Below are 17,340 nucleotides of genomic sequence, written 5' to 3' on the forward strand. Positions count from 1 at the left end.
ATGAGTATGCATAAGGAGGCTGCATCATCTCCTGCTCAGAGCCCCGTTTGCTTTGCTGACCTTTACATTTATTCAGAGTTTGTGCCTCTGTCTTATGCCAACATACCGCTCTAGAAATTCTTAAATCCGTAATATGACCCATAGTTCTTACATAGCATTCTAAACCATTTTCTTCTTCTCCAAGTAGCAGTACTATTAATGGGAAAATTTCAAAGCAGCACTTCAGTAAGATGGAGTGTATTAAGATTTTCTTTCATTGATATACACTTTGTGTCTGTGTCAATATGATACGAACATCTTATCAGAAATGATTGATGCCTTTGGCCCCATCTGTGTGGGGAGTGGAGATAAGTTGGCATGCTAATCCTCCTTTTTCTATCACCTTGAACAACCTTGTTTGTAAGTATCATATTGCCCTCAAATGAGAAGAGGTTCTTAAACAGCAGAAAGAGAATAGGCTGTTTATCCAAGGCCAGTGAAAGCAAACTGCATTTTTTTTTGTGAGCTTTTGATTATATCCTTAATGATTGTGTAAACTCCAGACCATACCAAAGGATAAGATTACCCTTCCTTTGTTGTACTCTCAACGTCACCTCTTAGTGACATCCACATCGTCAATCTTTTTACCACTTTCGTATTTCAGTTTTATTATTCATTTAATTCAGTGGAATCAAAAGCTTGCCAAAAGCTGAAATCCACATTAATTAATCAAAGCATTCACTACTTGGTGTTCTGATTTTTAAATTTTTGAAAAAAACATACTGTCAGTTTTTCCATCTTATTCTACAATAATGATAAAAGGATTTTGGTATAGTAAGAGAATGTCTAAAGACGTATTTTGCAACCTCCATCAGCATCTTCAAACCTGAGAACTGCTCATCTCAAAGAACCTGACTTTTAGTCATTAGTCTAACTAAAGTTTATGCAACTCACTACTACTGTTAACAATGGCAAGGAAGGGCTTGGATACCTCTTGAATCAAGCTAATAATACATTTTCTCTACTCTGAAGGTTCACTACTGACAACCTGAGATGTCATTCTTCAAATGTATCCCGATGGTCTCTGTTGTACAGGAGCTCAAAGATTCAATATTATTTTAAGCACAGAAATGAGTTACACTTGACTTTCAGTATCTAGTTTACATAGAATCAGTGCTCCAGACATCAGCACTCTAAATGCAGGAGACTCAAATAAATTTTCTGCTGCTTCTAAGTCATGTTGAACACTAGACCAAAAAGGAGATGGAGACTGTATTTGTGAAGCTGTAGGGTGGGTACTCAGTGCAAGGCTACAGAAGTTGATAAAAAGGTGCAGTTGAAGAGCCTTGACCCTCTGGCTCACAAAAACTGCATCGCATGTTATTGTGAGGGATAGTTTGTTAATTATAGTCATGTGGAACTTCTGGGCAAGTAGACAAGTGGCAGAATGTTGCATCATGGCAGTTACTAGCTTTCAGAGGTGGCAGATGGAAAAGACTGTAAAAAACCATATTTCCATAAAGACCCAAATGACCCTGCTGTCTATCTGGGCTGCCTGGATGTGGTATTTGCACTCAATCACAAAATCATGGCATGGTTGTGGCTGAAAGTCTGGAAGTCATCTGGTCTAACCACTTTAGAGCTGGTTTCCCAGAATCATGTCCAGATGTCTCTTAAGTATCTCCAAGGGTGGAGGTTTCCCAACCTCCCTGGGCAACCAGTGCCAGTGCTCAGACACTATCCATCAGTAAAGGATTTGTTCCCTGATGCTTCACAGGAGCCTCCTATGCTCCAGTTTATGTCCATTGCCTCACTGGGAGCCACTGAAATTTGCTCTTTGTACCCTTTCTTCAGATATATTCCAATTTATTAATAAGATCTCCTCTGAGCTTTCTCTTCTTCAAGCTGTCAGAGCATTCTATCCAGTCGCTTAATCATGTCCAAGTGTGGTATAACCAGTGCTGAGCAGGGAGGAAAAGGATCACTTCCCTCATATTGCTGGCAATATTCTGTCAAATGCATCCCAGATATCACTGGCCTCCTGTGCTGCAAGGGCACATTTCTGGTTTATGTTTGACTTGGTGTCCACCAGGATGCCTGGGTCTACGATGTGTGAATCTTATTACTTTCCATCTTCTTTTCAGACTCTTGTTTCTTTATTTTATTCTGACATCAAAGATGAGAACAAATTAGGTTTGGAAAATGTGAGGACACTTTAAATCCAGATTTGGAAATAATTTCAAATGGTGCAATGTATCTCAAGTACAAAAGTTGGAGAAAGAGGAAAAGATGTTATATATGAGCATACGTGCATGTACATTAGTTGATATTAAGATTTTCTGCTTCTGCATATGGTTTCTTTTTCTATATCTGATTGTTTGATATTTAAGTCTTGTGTCTCTGAATGTCATGGAAATTCAGAGGCTCTATTAATAAATAACCCTGCCTAAAGACAGGGGTTTGTTTCTAACATTATCTATGAGAATCAGTAGTTCTGGGGGAAAACAAAGTATGTGTTTAAACTGTGCCTCAGACATAATTACCTGGTACCAATAGCACAGAATTTCTGGGAGGTGTGAACAATGACTAAAGGCAGAGTTCAGACTGGACTTTGTTGTACTTTGTCAGCAATGTGAATTATTTATATTAGAAGCGTAATCCAAGTGCTCCCTAAAATTTTTAATCTGTCATTAGGTGATAGGCTTCTCTACCTTTCCCCCTTAAAATACTATTCTTAGTGTGTCTAACCTTCACTTTGTTAATACTATTCCTTGGAAATTATTCCTCAGATACCTTCACATTATCCATGGATGGTTGTTGTCATGAGGTACTCTTGGATCCTGACTTTTTCCATGCAGATGTGCCTGCTAAGCAGGGCAGGAATTTAAGCTAAAGGAACTAGCAGCATTTTTGGTAAAGGGAACAACTCATGGGAACCAGAAGCAATTGATTAGCTCAGGGCTACTTTTCTGTTACAATATTTCCACAAAAGAAAGCATGATTGTACTTTTCATCTAAATTACGCTGCTCATATGCATAACAAATAGCCCTCTTACTGATTCTGTTGTAGAAATTGAAACCTGACAGGAGAAATAACTCTTTTTAAATGTGATAATGAAAACACTAGAAAGAGGTGACCTGTCATGTGGCTGGTGGAGCTTAAACAATCAGCTACATTCAGAAATAAATGCAGTGTTAGGACAGGAGTGTGTGGACCAGCCATGACATGTATGTGCCAGATTTAGGTAACCATGAGATATATTGAACACCAGTGGGGTGTATGTAGATAGAGAGATAGAGAGATAGAGAGATAGAGAGATAGAGAGATAGAGAGATAGATAGATAGAGAGATAGATAGATAGATAGATAGATAGATAGATAGATAGATAGATAGATAGATAGATAGATAGATATGTAGTTGGTTTACAGATCATCTCACAAAGAACATATTGCAGTCACACTGGCTACCAGCAAAAGGCATGTTAGGATTGACACGAAATGCAAGCTTGCTGCTTGCAAGCCTCCAAGTGGCATTGAATACATAGGGAGCCAGGGAGTATTGGAGGAAGGGGAATTTCCTTAAATGCTGTTGTTTCCCTTTACTTTACCAATTTGTCCTGCCCCCTTCAGGTTTAATTTCCATCTTTGGGGAAGGATACTGCAAATCTGTGTGTATCCATGCTGTTAGCTCAGTTATTGACTAGGATAATAATCAAAACTGTAGTTCAGCTAAAAGGATCTGTAGGTCTGTGTACTGGTAATGCTGTGATGCAAAATGTTTATCTGTGGTGGCAGACTAAAATCAGTGCAGGCTTCAGCTTCTGGTATATGTTTTTTCTTTAGTTGTAAATACCTGCTGATAGATTCCTAAAAACTATTCTGTTTTTAAACTGCCATCTTCCTCTGGCTCCTGGTATGTCAGTAAAATAATTTGAAGTTACTGCTCTCTAACTCTTTTAATAAATGTGTTATATCATCTTTCACTTAAAATGCAGGTCTAAATATCTAAAATAATATGGACTATGTTCATTAAAAACTAATTTCTTGAGGCTGTCTTCAGTTAATAAAGAGGTAAAAGAGGATGAGAGCAGGAGATTGATTTAACTATGTAAAATAGTTTTTACATAGTTTTTATTTTCCTCCAATTTCCTTTTCTGCTTTCTACTTGCCTCCTTAACTGTTCAGCTAGCCAAGTGAAATTGGGCTCCACTGCATAAATCTGTGAACATTTTTGAATGCTTTTTTCTTCTTCTTCCCTCACGGTGTAAGCATGGCTAAGGGACAGAAAGATGAGCTGCAATGTACCATCATAAGATTGTTTTGAGTTTTTTTGTTAGTATTTTTGCTTTGATCTTTATCTGAAATGGGCTGACATTTTTATAGTACTCATTCTTCCTTTTCTGCCCCCCTTTGCTTATTGCCTTGTATTTTACAGTTAGAAATTTGGGAATGGTTTTTCAAGTACATCACAGATGCAATACAGGACCTGACTTACTGTGGATCAGCTGATACTGCTAAGTCATGTTGGCACATTTATCATTCAGTTATTCTCTGATTAAGGATATACTTTAAAGCTTTATGATGTTTCGGTAACTTATGATATGTCATACAACATTCCTCTGTATTTCACCACTAAGTATGAGGATAACATTTTGTGTCTGATCTCGCTTTTACGAAACCACTGAGCCTTTAGCTGTAAATGAAGTCAATTCAGATTCAAGTTCCTACTGAACATCCATTGACAGTGTTCTGGGATGTAATAAACTTGAGGTGGTGAATTATGTGGCAGAATTCTTTTATTGCTCCTCTCTGTTTACATTGGAAGTCACTGTTACCTATTTTCAAGTAAAGGCCACTTATAAAGATGAAAGTGGAGCTGTACTGAGAACTATGACTATTTGATGTCATAGTTTTGCCACAAAAGTATGCCATGTGGTATAAATCTGGCCAGATTTATTTTTTTTCGATAGTATGTTTATAAATCATAGAGCAAGCAATCTGTCTAGACTGATACCATGTGACTGGTAATGTTTTCCTGCTAATACTAAGGAAATAGGGGTCACATGTGAAAATAGAACAGTTTTCAGCCATGTTCCTTTAAAATGCATCTGTTAAGCCTGCAGATTTGGAACACGTTGTTACTCTGCTAATACATGAGAAGTTACAGTACAAAAATCCCTTGTTGACCTTCTTAAATTAATCTCTCCAGCATTAGTTATTTCCTTATTTTCAGTGGGAAGACAGCTGACTTTAAGTGTGTACGACACATTTAAGTGGCGAGATTGGTGTTCATAAAAAATTAATTGTAGTCTAAACTAAAATCAGATCATCTTAAGAAGAGGTATTTCTGTTTTGAGGTACTGCTGTGTGTGTTTGCTGTATCTGTGTAAGTGTAGCTGACTGCTGAGAAAACTGCTGTGCAGTAAGATCTAGATTTAACCCTCTGAGATTTTTACTGCTGTTTGAAGCCAAGCTTTCAGATCTTGGGAAGGCTGTCTTTATTTTGTTTTATGAAAGCTGTTTACTTTCCTTAGCATTTTTTCCAGCCTGTTGGTCTCTACAGAAATCCTTTGAAATGGTATAGAAACGTCCATGCTCTATGTATGTAGATATAACATTGCCATTTTTGTCTTATAATCTTACAAGTCTTACTGCTTGTGTTTGCTCCCTATAAATGTTCAAAGATAACCATTTTAATCTGAGCTGTAGCTGGTACTGTCATATGTTTCTAGTGAAAAAAGCTGTCACGAAGCGCCGAGCAAGGATTAAGATTTTTTTGTTGCTGTTTTTGTTTGCTTTTTTCATTGCCACTGGGTCCTCTGCTTCAGTGAAACAAAATTTCAGATGCAAATGAGGAAAGTACATCTGCATAACCCTTACATATCTGTTGCAATCAGTATATTTCTTCATGGCATCACAAAATCTTTGGCTTTTAATTGTGTTGTGAATCATAATCTCATGATCTGTGAGTATAAGCAGAGCTTGAAAATTTCATATTGTAGTGGATAGTGAATAGCAAGCTTTCAAAAGAAGTGCCTTCGTTTGTGTGGAATGTAAACTTAATTAAATACAGAATACACTCGCAATTAAATGTATTTCCCAGTTAACAGGTAAACTATGAAGATAGCTTATGAATGGCATTTTTCTTCAAACAAACATATCTAGTATTTGTTTTAAAGACAAAAACATAGTGATGTGTGATGTGATGTGTGTTACTTTCAAATTGTTATATAGACTGAAGATAAAGCGGTGAAATTCAGAATCCCCTTTACTGGCCAAATTTTTATTTGACAGGTACCAAGTACACAGAAGATCTGCTACTGCTAGAAAGGACTTTTTCATTTGTATCTAGTTGGGCATGATGCCACACATAATGGGGTCCTAACACTTTAGCTACTTTGGAAATATAATTAATAATTCTTATTCACAATAATTTTGTGTGAGACCTATAAACAAAGCTCTGCTTTTTTTTTTTTTACTGTATTTTCCAATATTGAAATTAGCTGAATTCTAAATGAAAAGGCATAATTATTTTGAAACCAGTTGTAAATCAACAGCAAAATACCAACTTGCTTCTCTGTAAAAATACACTTACATAAACAGTCTTTAAAACTCTATTTTATTGTTCTCATGGAGACCTAAGCTGCAGAAGTTTGCTGTATCATAAAATGTGAATGAGAAAAATATCATTTTGCTGAGGAAATAACATTTTCATGTACTTTGGTGTGTGAGCTCCACTCTGCTGTTTCTAAGGTTCTGTCTTTTTTAGTGGCTGATAAACAAGCTGTGCAGTTGAAGATTGCACAGAAGTTTTTGAAGAACCACAGTAAGAAAGTCTCAAATTTTTACTGGTTCAGGCTGGATATCTGGCACATGAGAACATGAAGTGTTCTCCAAAAAGAGCTCTTAAGAGATGTGCTCTTGAGTGTTACAGCATCTTGGGTGGTGTCAATAAGGACGTAGCCAGTTGCTTATGGGGAGCGATCATCCCCTGCTCAGCATCGCTCAGACCATGCCAGTTTTGGGCCCTTCAGTACGTGACCAATATTAATGAGTTATTAGTATTAATATTAGTGAGTTCAGCAAAAGGTCTCGTTGTCTGTGGGCAGGAGCTCCTGCACTGGGAGGTTAGGTTGAGGCAGTGGAAATTTTTCAGACTTGAGAAGAAGCACTTTTGAGGGGTGCTGAATCACAGAATTATCACTGATGCATGGAATGTTTTGGGTGAGAAGGGACCTTTAAAGGTCATTTACTTCAGCCCCTCTGCAACAAGCTGAGACATTGTCACAGAATCATTAAGTTTGGAAAAGTCCTCAAAGATCATAGAGTCTTGGAGTCTTGCTGGTCAGAACCCTGTCCAACCTGAGTATTTCCATATTGAGGCACCTCACTGGAAAACCAATGCCATTGTAAAAAAATTCTTTCTTATTTCTAGTCTGAATCAAACCTCTTTTAGCTTATAATAATTTTCCCTTGTCCTATGGCAGCAGTCCCTGGTAAAGTTTGTCCCCATTTACCTACAAAAAGATCAATAACATCAGTGGTGCATGGTGGGACAGCGAGAGACAAGGGATACAGACTGAAACAAGAGAATGTTTTTATCTGGATGTAAAGAAAAAGTTGAGGACAGTCAGACACTGGAATGGGTTTTTCAGAGAGCCTTTCTGCTTCCCATAGCTGAAAGTTTTCTTGACCCAAGTGGCTAAAGCTCTGGGCAAGCTAATCTGACCTTCTAGCTGACCCCACTTTGAGCAGGAGTTTGGATGTAGAGGCCCTTTGAGGTCCCTTTTAATGTGAATGACCGATTCTGTGAATGATCGATGCAGATTTTCTACAAGGCAAATGCTGGTGCAATAAAGATTTAATTAGTCTCTATTGAGATGGATCTTATCCAACATATTCCTAGTGATTTTCCAGCTGCATTTTGAAAAGCTATGCTTGATACAGAGCAGTGGTAAGCCATGTTTAGCTTCTGGAATAAGCAGAAGATGTGGATACAGCTGAGGAAAAAAAAAAAAATTAGTTGTACTTAGTAAATTTTATCTCTGATTTGAACATTACAGGACATCCAGACTCTTGTGTCTGGCCAGTTGGGGCTGGGGGTGACAGGATGAAGGGAATGTCCATAACACTTGTTTTTCCCATCTTCCACATCTCTCACTACAGAAATATGGTTGTTACATTTCTCATGAGGCTGTGTCTTAGAGAAAATTATCCAAAGGATGGAAGGTGGCTTTTTCATAATATTGCTATGCATGAATTGCCAGGTTTGCTTAGAGTTGTTTATCCATAAATCCTACTACCTAATGGAAATATTAAAAAAAATAATTTCTCTTCCATTGTGTTCTTGTGCCCTCTTCTATTTGAAAAGAATTCTCTGCATCTAGCAGTATTAGTACTTGTATCAGCTGCAGCATTTGACACACTCCACAGTGGATTGCAAAACAGGATTTCAAAAATGAAATTTGCTCTGCTGAAACTTTCAAGACTCTTACAAAACTGCTAAAATCTGTGTACTGTAGTGAGAGGTTTTAATGGAGTTATGTAAGAAAAGTGTCTCCTATGATCAGCATCCTGCACATGAAAAACAATATTGGTTGAATACAAACATGGCGATGTTGACATTTGTTTAGCAAGAATCAATACCAACTTACTACACATCTAATTTTAGTTCCAGATAAATGGATTTTATTGCTGTGTTTCTCTGCATACTAGGATGTACAATATAATTCTTCCAAATGACAAACAGACTTCTTTTTGTATTGAGTTTTTAGTAATTTTCTTAGGTGATTAAGTTAATCACTACCCTTCCCTAGTGCATCCCTTTTTTTCTGTTTATACATCTGAGACTTTCAGAAAGAAATTATTTCATTTGCTTTTATCTTGAGGAAGGTTGCATCTGGAAATAAGATCAAAATGAGATCTACTTTTGCTGTAGTGTTGTTCAACATATCTGTCATATTTGTTTTCTTACAGTGAAAGATTTTTTTTAAGACTGAATAGAAATGGTTTGCCAAAATGTCCAGAAAAGCCTGAAAGACACTGTTCTCTCTTTGTGGTGAGTTCTTCCTAATCTCAATCTTTTTTTGTGCTGGATGTTGAGAATAGAAGTTGGTTTAAATTGCTGTTGTGTGGTTGACTCAGAGCTGCTCCCTAAGCTTGTGCATTGCTATGAGCATCAACTCAAAGGGTTGGTTTGAGGGGCTGAAGGGATGGGTGAACCCCCAATCTGAATGTTTTATGGCAGTATGTGGACACTCACTGAGCTTCCATGTAGGCACGTGTAGCAGTCGTTCTCTCTGCAACAAGGACCACTTTTGTTTCCTCCTTGTCCTTTTTACACCCAAGGGATTGTGCAGCTCTCTCTGTACTTCCAGAATATTTGGAAGTGCACAAATGCATCACTGCTGTTGAAGGCACACAGCAAGTCTCTTGTGCCCTCCTGCTGATTTTGCTACATTACAGCAAATTCCAACCAGGATATTTTAGGACACTCATTTTGAGTGCATGTCTGGCAATTAAAGTGTTGGAGGGATTTGTTAATGCTGTACAGATGAAGTCCCTGGCAGTGAAAGCAGTGTGTACAGGTCTCTTTAAATGTCACATTTTAATCAGGAGTCATAAATAATGAGGTTCTGATCTTGTGCAGGACTTGGGTAGCAGTGAACTCAGGAAGGACATCTATATCACTGTGCACATTATCCGAATAGGTAGGTATAATCTTATATTTGTGAGACATATGGCAGCAAATAAAATAAAACTGTTTGGGGGTAGCTTTTGTATTATATATTTATTTATTTATTTATTTTTAATTTTTTTTAAAACAAATTTTTGGAAAAGAAAATGCCTGTTTTTTGTTGGAAAATTTGCTTGGATTTCTGAGCATTGTTTTATGCTATTTATCAAGTATATTGTTAGCTGAGTTTAGATGCAGTACACTTCACAGTTATTATCACAGAACAAAATGGAAGTGTCAAAGATGAACTGTGTCAAGATGATGGAGTTGTCATTGGGGACTCCATTCTTGTTCTAAAGTGTAATTTCAAGCATCCTTTGAACATAGAAAACCTTGTCTAGACATTTAGTGTATCTCATTTTTATATAATATGATGTATATCTGATATTGTTCAGATGAATTTTGTCTTCTCCCTGACTCCTTTAAAAAGCAGGAGAGGTGAAAAAAATGGACAATATTTCATAAAAATTTTAATCTCTGGTTCTATAGACAGATATCAAGTCCTCTAGAAAAAAAGTAGAGGAGAGGAAAAGTGTACATTTGTTTTAGGTACTTATTGTAAGAAGTCCTCTGGACTGTAATGATGTGAAACAATAATATTTGGCTCTGCTTCTGACCTCTTAAATACATTTTTTTTCCTTTGTAAACTGCCTCTAGTTGCACCAGTGCAGTACTAAATTATAACTTTTCTTCCTGTTTTTGAAAGACATTTTGTTTTGAAGTATAGTTGCTGTAACTTGTGCTGAGTTCAGAAACATGAAATTTGTCACAAAGTAAACTTTATTTTACAGCTGTGAGAAATAATTTTCCTTGCACTTTTATGCTGATTTGATACTTCATCAAAATACAGTGTTTTGGTTTTTTTGCAAGGTTTTAGAAAAGATATGGTAAATTCTGATGTAAGTACTGTTAGAAGAATAAATGTTTTAAGAATATTAAAGAGTAGGATTTTTCCAGTTGTATAATTTTCAAATATATTCACAGCCAAGTTTATATGTGAACCACTGAAATATTAAAAAGTTAAAACAACATTTATCTGCTTTGTGGTGTGAAAATGAACAATTACTCTTCAAGCTGTTGTGATGCATAGGGATATTTGGAGGAGACATTGCCCTGCAGCAACTGCAGCCATAGTTTTTTTTTGTCAGAAATTAAGATTGGTGAGAAAGATACATAACTGCTAGTGCACAATTGAAAAAAATGGCTAGAAAGAGGGCAGTTTCAATGCCAGGAACAGAGCAAGAAGATTGATAAATTGTATTTAAACCAAATAGAAAAGGCTAGAAAAAATATTTTTTTTCAAATCTCTTTCCCTTGACTGCCTTCTTTCTTTCCTTACCATAAATTGTTCTTCTGCCCTTTGCCATCTTTTCTCCCCATGTTTCATTTCTTCTTTATTTTTCTGCAACTGGTTAATTATCCCCTTTCTTTCCAGTTGCCTATAAGGAAACAGCATCTGATTACCAAATTGTAATGGTTCAATCACAACACCTCCCACATAAATGATGGGTAGCAGCAGCCACAGTAAAAGAATTCTTACCAGACAGTGAATGTTGAACAGTCTGTCATGTCTGAACTCTTAAATTTAATTTGATAGTGTCGTGAGGATTGTATGACTGGGTATTACAAAGTGGTGTGTGTTGAGTGAGGGTCAGGAGAGGATGAGAAGAACCTCTGCTCTGAGACCTTGCAAGATCACCACATACTTCTGGGCTTGCTGTCCCATTTGCTATCTGAATGCAGTGTAAAGATGGACCAGGTTCCCAGTGAGAGTATACTTGGCATTGTCTGAGCTGGATTGCTTGCTGCCTCCCTTCTGTGGTTTGGAGAGACACAATTCCATGGATTATGCATCAAATGTGTGTTTTGTTTGGCAGGACGAATGGGAGCTGGAGAAAAGAAAAACGCCTGCAATGTACAATATAGACGTCCCTTTGGCTGTGCAGTCCTCAGTATTGCAGATTTGCTGGCAGGAGATTCAAAGGATGACCTTGTCTTAAAAGTCTACATGTAAGAAATGATGTTTTCTTAATTTTTGAATGTACCTTAGAGTCATTTTGCATCAGAATCAGTGATGTTAAATATGGTGTGAATAAATAGCTCTAGCTCCCTTCTTTACCAAAAATGCACAGTTGCTGGGTTTTTTGGCTTTTTTTTTATCATAGTATAGAAATTTTGGCTAGTTCTACAGGTGTGTTTATAAAGTGGGATAATATTAAAGGCTACATCCTTTTAGGTATTTGTGTATGTGTCAGCATTTTTCACATTATTCTGGAACTCTCTTATTATGGCAACATAAAGTGCTTTTAGGACTTATTTAAGTGCCTTGTGCTGCCAAGGCATCTAGTGGAAGTACTTTGTAGCTACAGAAAAAAAATCAGGCAGAGTATCTTTTTTGTGAAACAAAGCAGCTATATAATGGGAATAACAAAAGTATAGAAGGCAGTTAGCATTGGAGAATGAAAAATCAAAAGTAGGTTTAAAAATGAATGCTTGATTACTTGATTAGATAGTGGATTTTGGCTGATAGCAACTGGAAGAAAGTTCAATTTTCTAATAGCAACTCAGTGTGTGTAATTTCCTGCTGATCTTGGACATTATAGTATGAACCATTTTGTGGAGTATTCTAGTCTAACTACATATACCTTAGAATTGTCATGTGTATGGGAAAGTTCTGCCCTTCCCAGCAGTGGCACTCAAATCTTGAAGGCATGGGTATCTTTCTTCTGTCTCCATCTGTGATGAATGAGAGCTGCTGGAATCAGTGTTGGAGAAAAGCAGCTTAGTGTAACAGTGGACAGGTCAGCTGGCTCTCATTTATACTCCCAGAAAATTCAAGTCAGATAACTGTTCACTCTTGGTTAACAAATTGTTAAGTCTGTCTACCTATTATTATTTTTTTTAAAATTGCTTGTTTGTTTTAAGATAACAAAAACAGTGGAAGAAGAATTATCACTAGAAATCAGATTTAATGCTAAGGCTAACTCAAGTCTAAACTTTGAAAAGTGATGATTAGAACATAGTCAGGTTTTCCTGAAGGAAAACCAGCTGTTTTCTAAATGTATACTGAAATGTAATTTGCTCTTTCATTGACTACCTCCTGAAGATAGCAACATTTTTAAGTAACTTTGAAGTGTATAGCACAGACTTTTCTGTTTATTAAGACCAGCTCTGAGTCCTGTATCTTCTTTGGAGTGTCACAGGATAGATTTCTGTGTGGGTTAGCCCTGAAGGATAGATCTATACAGAAACTAACTTGGTCATGGCTGAGTTCTTCTGTGTAATTGTTCCTATCTTTCTCCTGTCCTTTGCCACACTAAGCAGTATTTCATGGTGCTTTTCTCAAATGGTAAAGGCACTCTTTCCATTCAGACAGGCAGTTTCATGGGGCTCTGCTAGCTCCTATTGTGTTATTTGTTTCATGAGCTAAAGATGATTTATTTAGGGATGTGTTGTGAAGTTGGTCTGAAAAACTTGTGTTCCCATTTCAGAATTAAGAAAGTTATAATTTTTCTAGGTGCAACACAGAGAGTGACTGGTATCAGATCCATGAAAATATCATTAAAAAGCTGAATGCACGTTACAACTTGACAGGCTCCAATGCAGGTGAGTAATTTGCCACCTTTCTGTTTGCATTCTTAGGGCTTTCTTAGTGTTCAAATGAAGTAGCTGTATTGTAGAAAGACTAACATGTATGAAAGAAACATTTTTGCACATAGAGAAAAATATTCAGATGAAAATCTACAATACTGCTGTTCATGTGCACTTTTAAAAGAAGAAGTCACTAAATTTTCTTCAAGAAACTATATATTATAAACTTTTATTCTGTGCTGTGGAGCTTCAGTTTGCTGGAATTCTGTTCAGTTCTGGAGCTGATCAAATTATTGATCCAAATTGCTGGACATTTCTGCTTTGCATTTTCATCAGGAATATAGAATTTGCCATGGACATTACTGTCATGCTTTAGGAGTGGTATTCCCCAGTTTAGTACTCAAGCTAAAAAGAAAACCATGAGACACTGTCCTGCCTTCTCTGGTGGGATATGCCAAAGAGATCTTGAGGTGACCTAAAAACAATTTACTGGAAAGAGCAATGGGGTAAAAAAATGAAACTGAAACAGCAGCAATATTACTAACAAAAGCGTACAAAAGAGGGTGATTAACATGGAAGTGCTCATCGAGGGTCTGGGCAACAATCATCAGTGGTGGATGAGTTTCCCCTCCCTCCAGGCTCTCTCTAGACCTGAAGCTCCTACCTGGCAGCCAGAGTTCCTTACTTCCACAAGTAAGAGGCTCCAGACCTCACCCCTCATGGCCAAAACCAGAACAATTATATATTACACTTAAGAAAAAAATGAATGTACAATCTGCATTCCTACTTCTAGCTTTGCATTCCAACTCAGCAAGATGTAGTCTTGTAGTTTAAGAACTTACTAATAGTTCTCCACAGTCAGCTGTATGTTACTGGAACTGTCGTAAATAAATTTGTGTGTAAGACTTAAGGAATGGGACACAACTGACCTTTGTTATTATGACATGGTGGTTTGACTCATAGATGTTGAACTGGCATTTTTTGTTTTCTTTTATTAGTATCAACTTGCTAAATTTTTCAGAACTCTGTCCTTCAAGGTGGGGGGGGGGGGGGGTCAAACTTGGAATGAAATCTGAAATGGAGGCTTGTGAGTCCGTTGTCCCTTTATTCAAATGTTGGTTTTCCCCGTGAAATGTCAATCAGTTGAAATATGACCACAGAAAAATCTTATTTTTGAGATTCCAGTATATTGTATTTGTAATGCCTTTCATGTAGTAGACTTCATGCTTCTTCAACTAACTATATTGTATATTGCAGGATTCTTTAACTTTATTTCAAGCATAATGTTTATCTTGAAAATGTATGTTTAACCATCTTTAGTGGATAACCAAGAAGCACATAAAAGCTCATTTATCAAGACTGAGGTTATATATTTAACCATTTCTAGTTCAATTATTTTCTCATATAGAATCTAGCCACATATATAGATATATTTAAGGTTTAGAATATCATGGGTCTTATTGGAAAATAAGTATAAAAATCATGTACTGGAAATAGAAGGCCATGTCTAATGTTTGGCTGCTTAAATATGTTAATCATATTCATCAAGAAAAAACTTATTCTTGGTTATTCTGACTGCCCATGCAATATGTGCTTACTCTGTGATACATTGCTAATCCTGCTCTTCTCTCAATAAGAAATAAGAGTTCACAGTTAAATGCGCAGTTCTTAGGAGACCTTGCACAAATTTGAATACTCTTAATTACGTGAACGTTCAACATGAAAGATGTGGCACATTAATTTTTTGACATGTTGGAGGAGGCTGGAAACTAAAGGTAACAGATGGAAGATTGGTTACATTTTTTGAAGGATTACCAGGGTAAGGGAGGAAAAGAGGGAAGAGCAGCGCAGAATTCCAGTAGTAGATGTAAAGGTTGGAGAGGGAAAGAAGTGAGCAGTAATGCTGCTTCGAGTACTGAGCAAGTGAAAGATAAACTAGGGAAGGTTATTTATATCACACACATGAAATTCATTCTCCTGTGACTCCTTAGCAGCCTGAAAAAGCACTTGCAAGGTTTTAGCAATATGTTCAGATACTTCTGCTGACACCTCATGGAAAACATTGTTGTTACACTACTTTTTATTTTTCATTTGCTGTCTTTTTCTGTGATAGTGTTCTTTGACTGGTTCTAAAGCCTCATTAGCTTTGGCTGCCACCTTGTTGTTGTCAAAAAAGGATAACACCTTGCATTACAGGAGGCAGAGATATTTTCTCTCTGTTAGGAACTGTTGTAGGTATGAGCCAGATGTAGGAAAACTTGATTTTTTTGGTTTATATTACACTTGCCCTTTTCAAATCACCTTGAATACTTAGAAAAAACTTAGAAAGGAAGCACAGTAAAAACAACAGCAAAGATGCTTCAGTCTATTGTCTGTTCTCCAAGCTTGTTCCCTCTTCACATTCCTGTGCAGTTTCTTTCAAGTCAGGAGATTTTACATGCTTTAGTTCCCACAGATTGTTGTGTCCCCCTGCTAAAATAGTTTATCAGTTAGTTCATAATATTCTTCAGGGAAAAAAGTATTCCAGTTTTTGTGGCAATCTGAAAAGTAACTCAAAATGTACTTTGAGTGTCTTGCATGTAAAATGCATAGTGATGGACTATAGCTTTTGTATTTGCCACTCAACTCCCCACCACCAAAACCCCACTTTTTCTGCTTTAACTCATGACAGTTCTTAAGTACAGAATCCTCTTCCATCTTCTGCTCAGCTTGTAAGGATCAAATAAAGGCAAATGGCTGCCACTTGTTTCTAAAGCTCAGGAAGGAGCAGGGGATAGATGTTCCTCCCCTTTCCTTTGCTCAGTGGTGCAGGAATGGAAGGAAGGACGTAGTCTCCTGGAAAATTTAATATCCTTTGCTGAAGTGGGAACTGGAATGTGTTTTCTGTATGCATTTCCAATTTAACAGAGGGGAGTAGCAGGTACTGGATTGCAGTTCCCATTTACTACTGGTCTTTGCAGCCTGGTGTGAGGTATCATGTTACTGGAAAACACCTGGTTGCCTGGTATAAGAGATCAAATCAATATTGCAAGGCCAAATTGTACAATCTTTGATGCATTTAGTAGCATTGTTATTTCTTACATCAAGTCTCTGGTATTTATGGAATGTCATTATTACACAAACCAGGTTTCAGTAATATGTGGAGCAGAGCTGGCTGTAAAATCTATTCTTCGTAGAATATATTTTTCTTAGAATTAGAAGCTGGTTACTTTGTTTTAAAATGCAAAAAGCAGTGGAGAAACTAATATTCCTGTATAGACTTCACACTTAATTGCATCAATCTAATGATGAAAATAGCACATTTCTATTTTTGTATCTGTAGAACCAGAGATCTGATTTGGAAAAGGATTTTCAGTCAGTCTTGCATGTCCCAGATGAGCATGCTAATTGCTTGGCTTCTCCAACTTCCCTGCAGCAACTCTTCAGCTTTGTATAAGATCTGAAAATATTCATGATACCATGGGGAAAGTGGAAGTGGCTCTAAAGCCTTCTGAGTAGTGCATAATTTTCTTAAGTGTGATCTATATTTGTGTCCTCTTACCAAATCCTACAAAGGAGAGATTTAAGGGTGGATCTCATGATATATATGAATGTTGTCCCCAGTGAGTTACCTGATAAAAATCGTATTTAAATATTGATGAATTGCACTACAAAATTCTTTTTCTTCACATTCCTATGAAAAGAAAGACTGAATGAATTACCTTTAAGGGGATGCAAGACATTCTGGTTTGCTCTGCTTTTCCCTTTAGGCTCCTAATAGTGTCAAGTGTAAGCTTTTCTGTAAATGCCAATTAGGATTTCCTTATAACAAGTCTTGGACAGTTGCATGTGCCTGATGCAGTAATTCTTGAGAGATGAGAAAAGGATACATGTGCTTTTCAGCTGTGGCAGCAAAGGAGGTAAAAATCCTTTCGCGTCCTATAGAGATTAAATTACTGATGTAAGAAATTATAAACACATGTATGTGCTCTGTAGCTTTGAACTCGTGTGGAATCCATGAAAATAACTAATGTAGTGGGAAAGTCTTTCCCTGT

The 17,340-nt window shown here is 36.9% G+C and overlaps 1 protein-coding gene across 4 annotated transcripts in view; it reads left to right on the forward strand.

Moving 5' to 3' along the window:
• DOCK4 (dedicator of cytokinesis 4) overlaps positions 1-17,340 on the forward strand; it is a 213,920-nt gene that overhangs the window by 88,765 nt on the left and 107,815 nt on the right. For all 4 annotated transcript variants that reach the window (XM_086887100.1, XM_086887102.1, XM_086887101.1 and 1 more), the window contains exons 9-12: positions 8,956-9,037; positions 9,629-9,689; positions 11,593-11,725; positions 13,233-13,321. In XM_086887100.1, coding sequence (XP_086743226.1) covers positions 8,956-9,037; positions 9,629-9,689; positions 11,593-11,725; positions 13,233-13,321 — 365 coding nt within the window. The remainder of the gene's footprint in view (positions 1-8,955; positions 9,038-9,628; positions 9,690-11,592; positions 11,726-13,232; positions 13,322-17,340) is intronic.

Source organism: Cyanistes caeruleus, chromosome 4 (genome assembly GCF_971803275.1).
Source record: "Cyanistes caeruleus chromosome 4, bCyaCae1.hap1.1, whole genome shotgun sequence".
NCBI lineage: Eukaryota > Metazoa > Chordata > Aves > Passeriformes > Paridae > Cyanistes > Cyanistes caeruleus.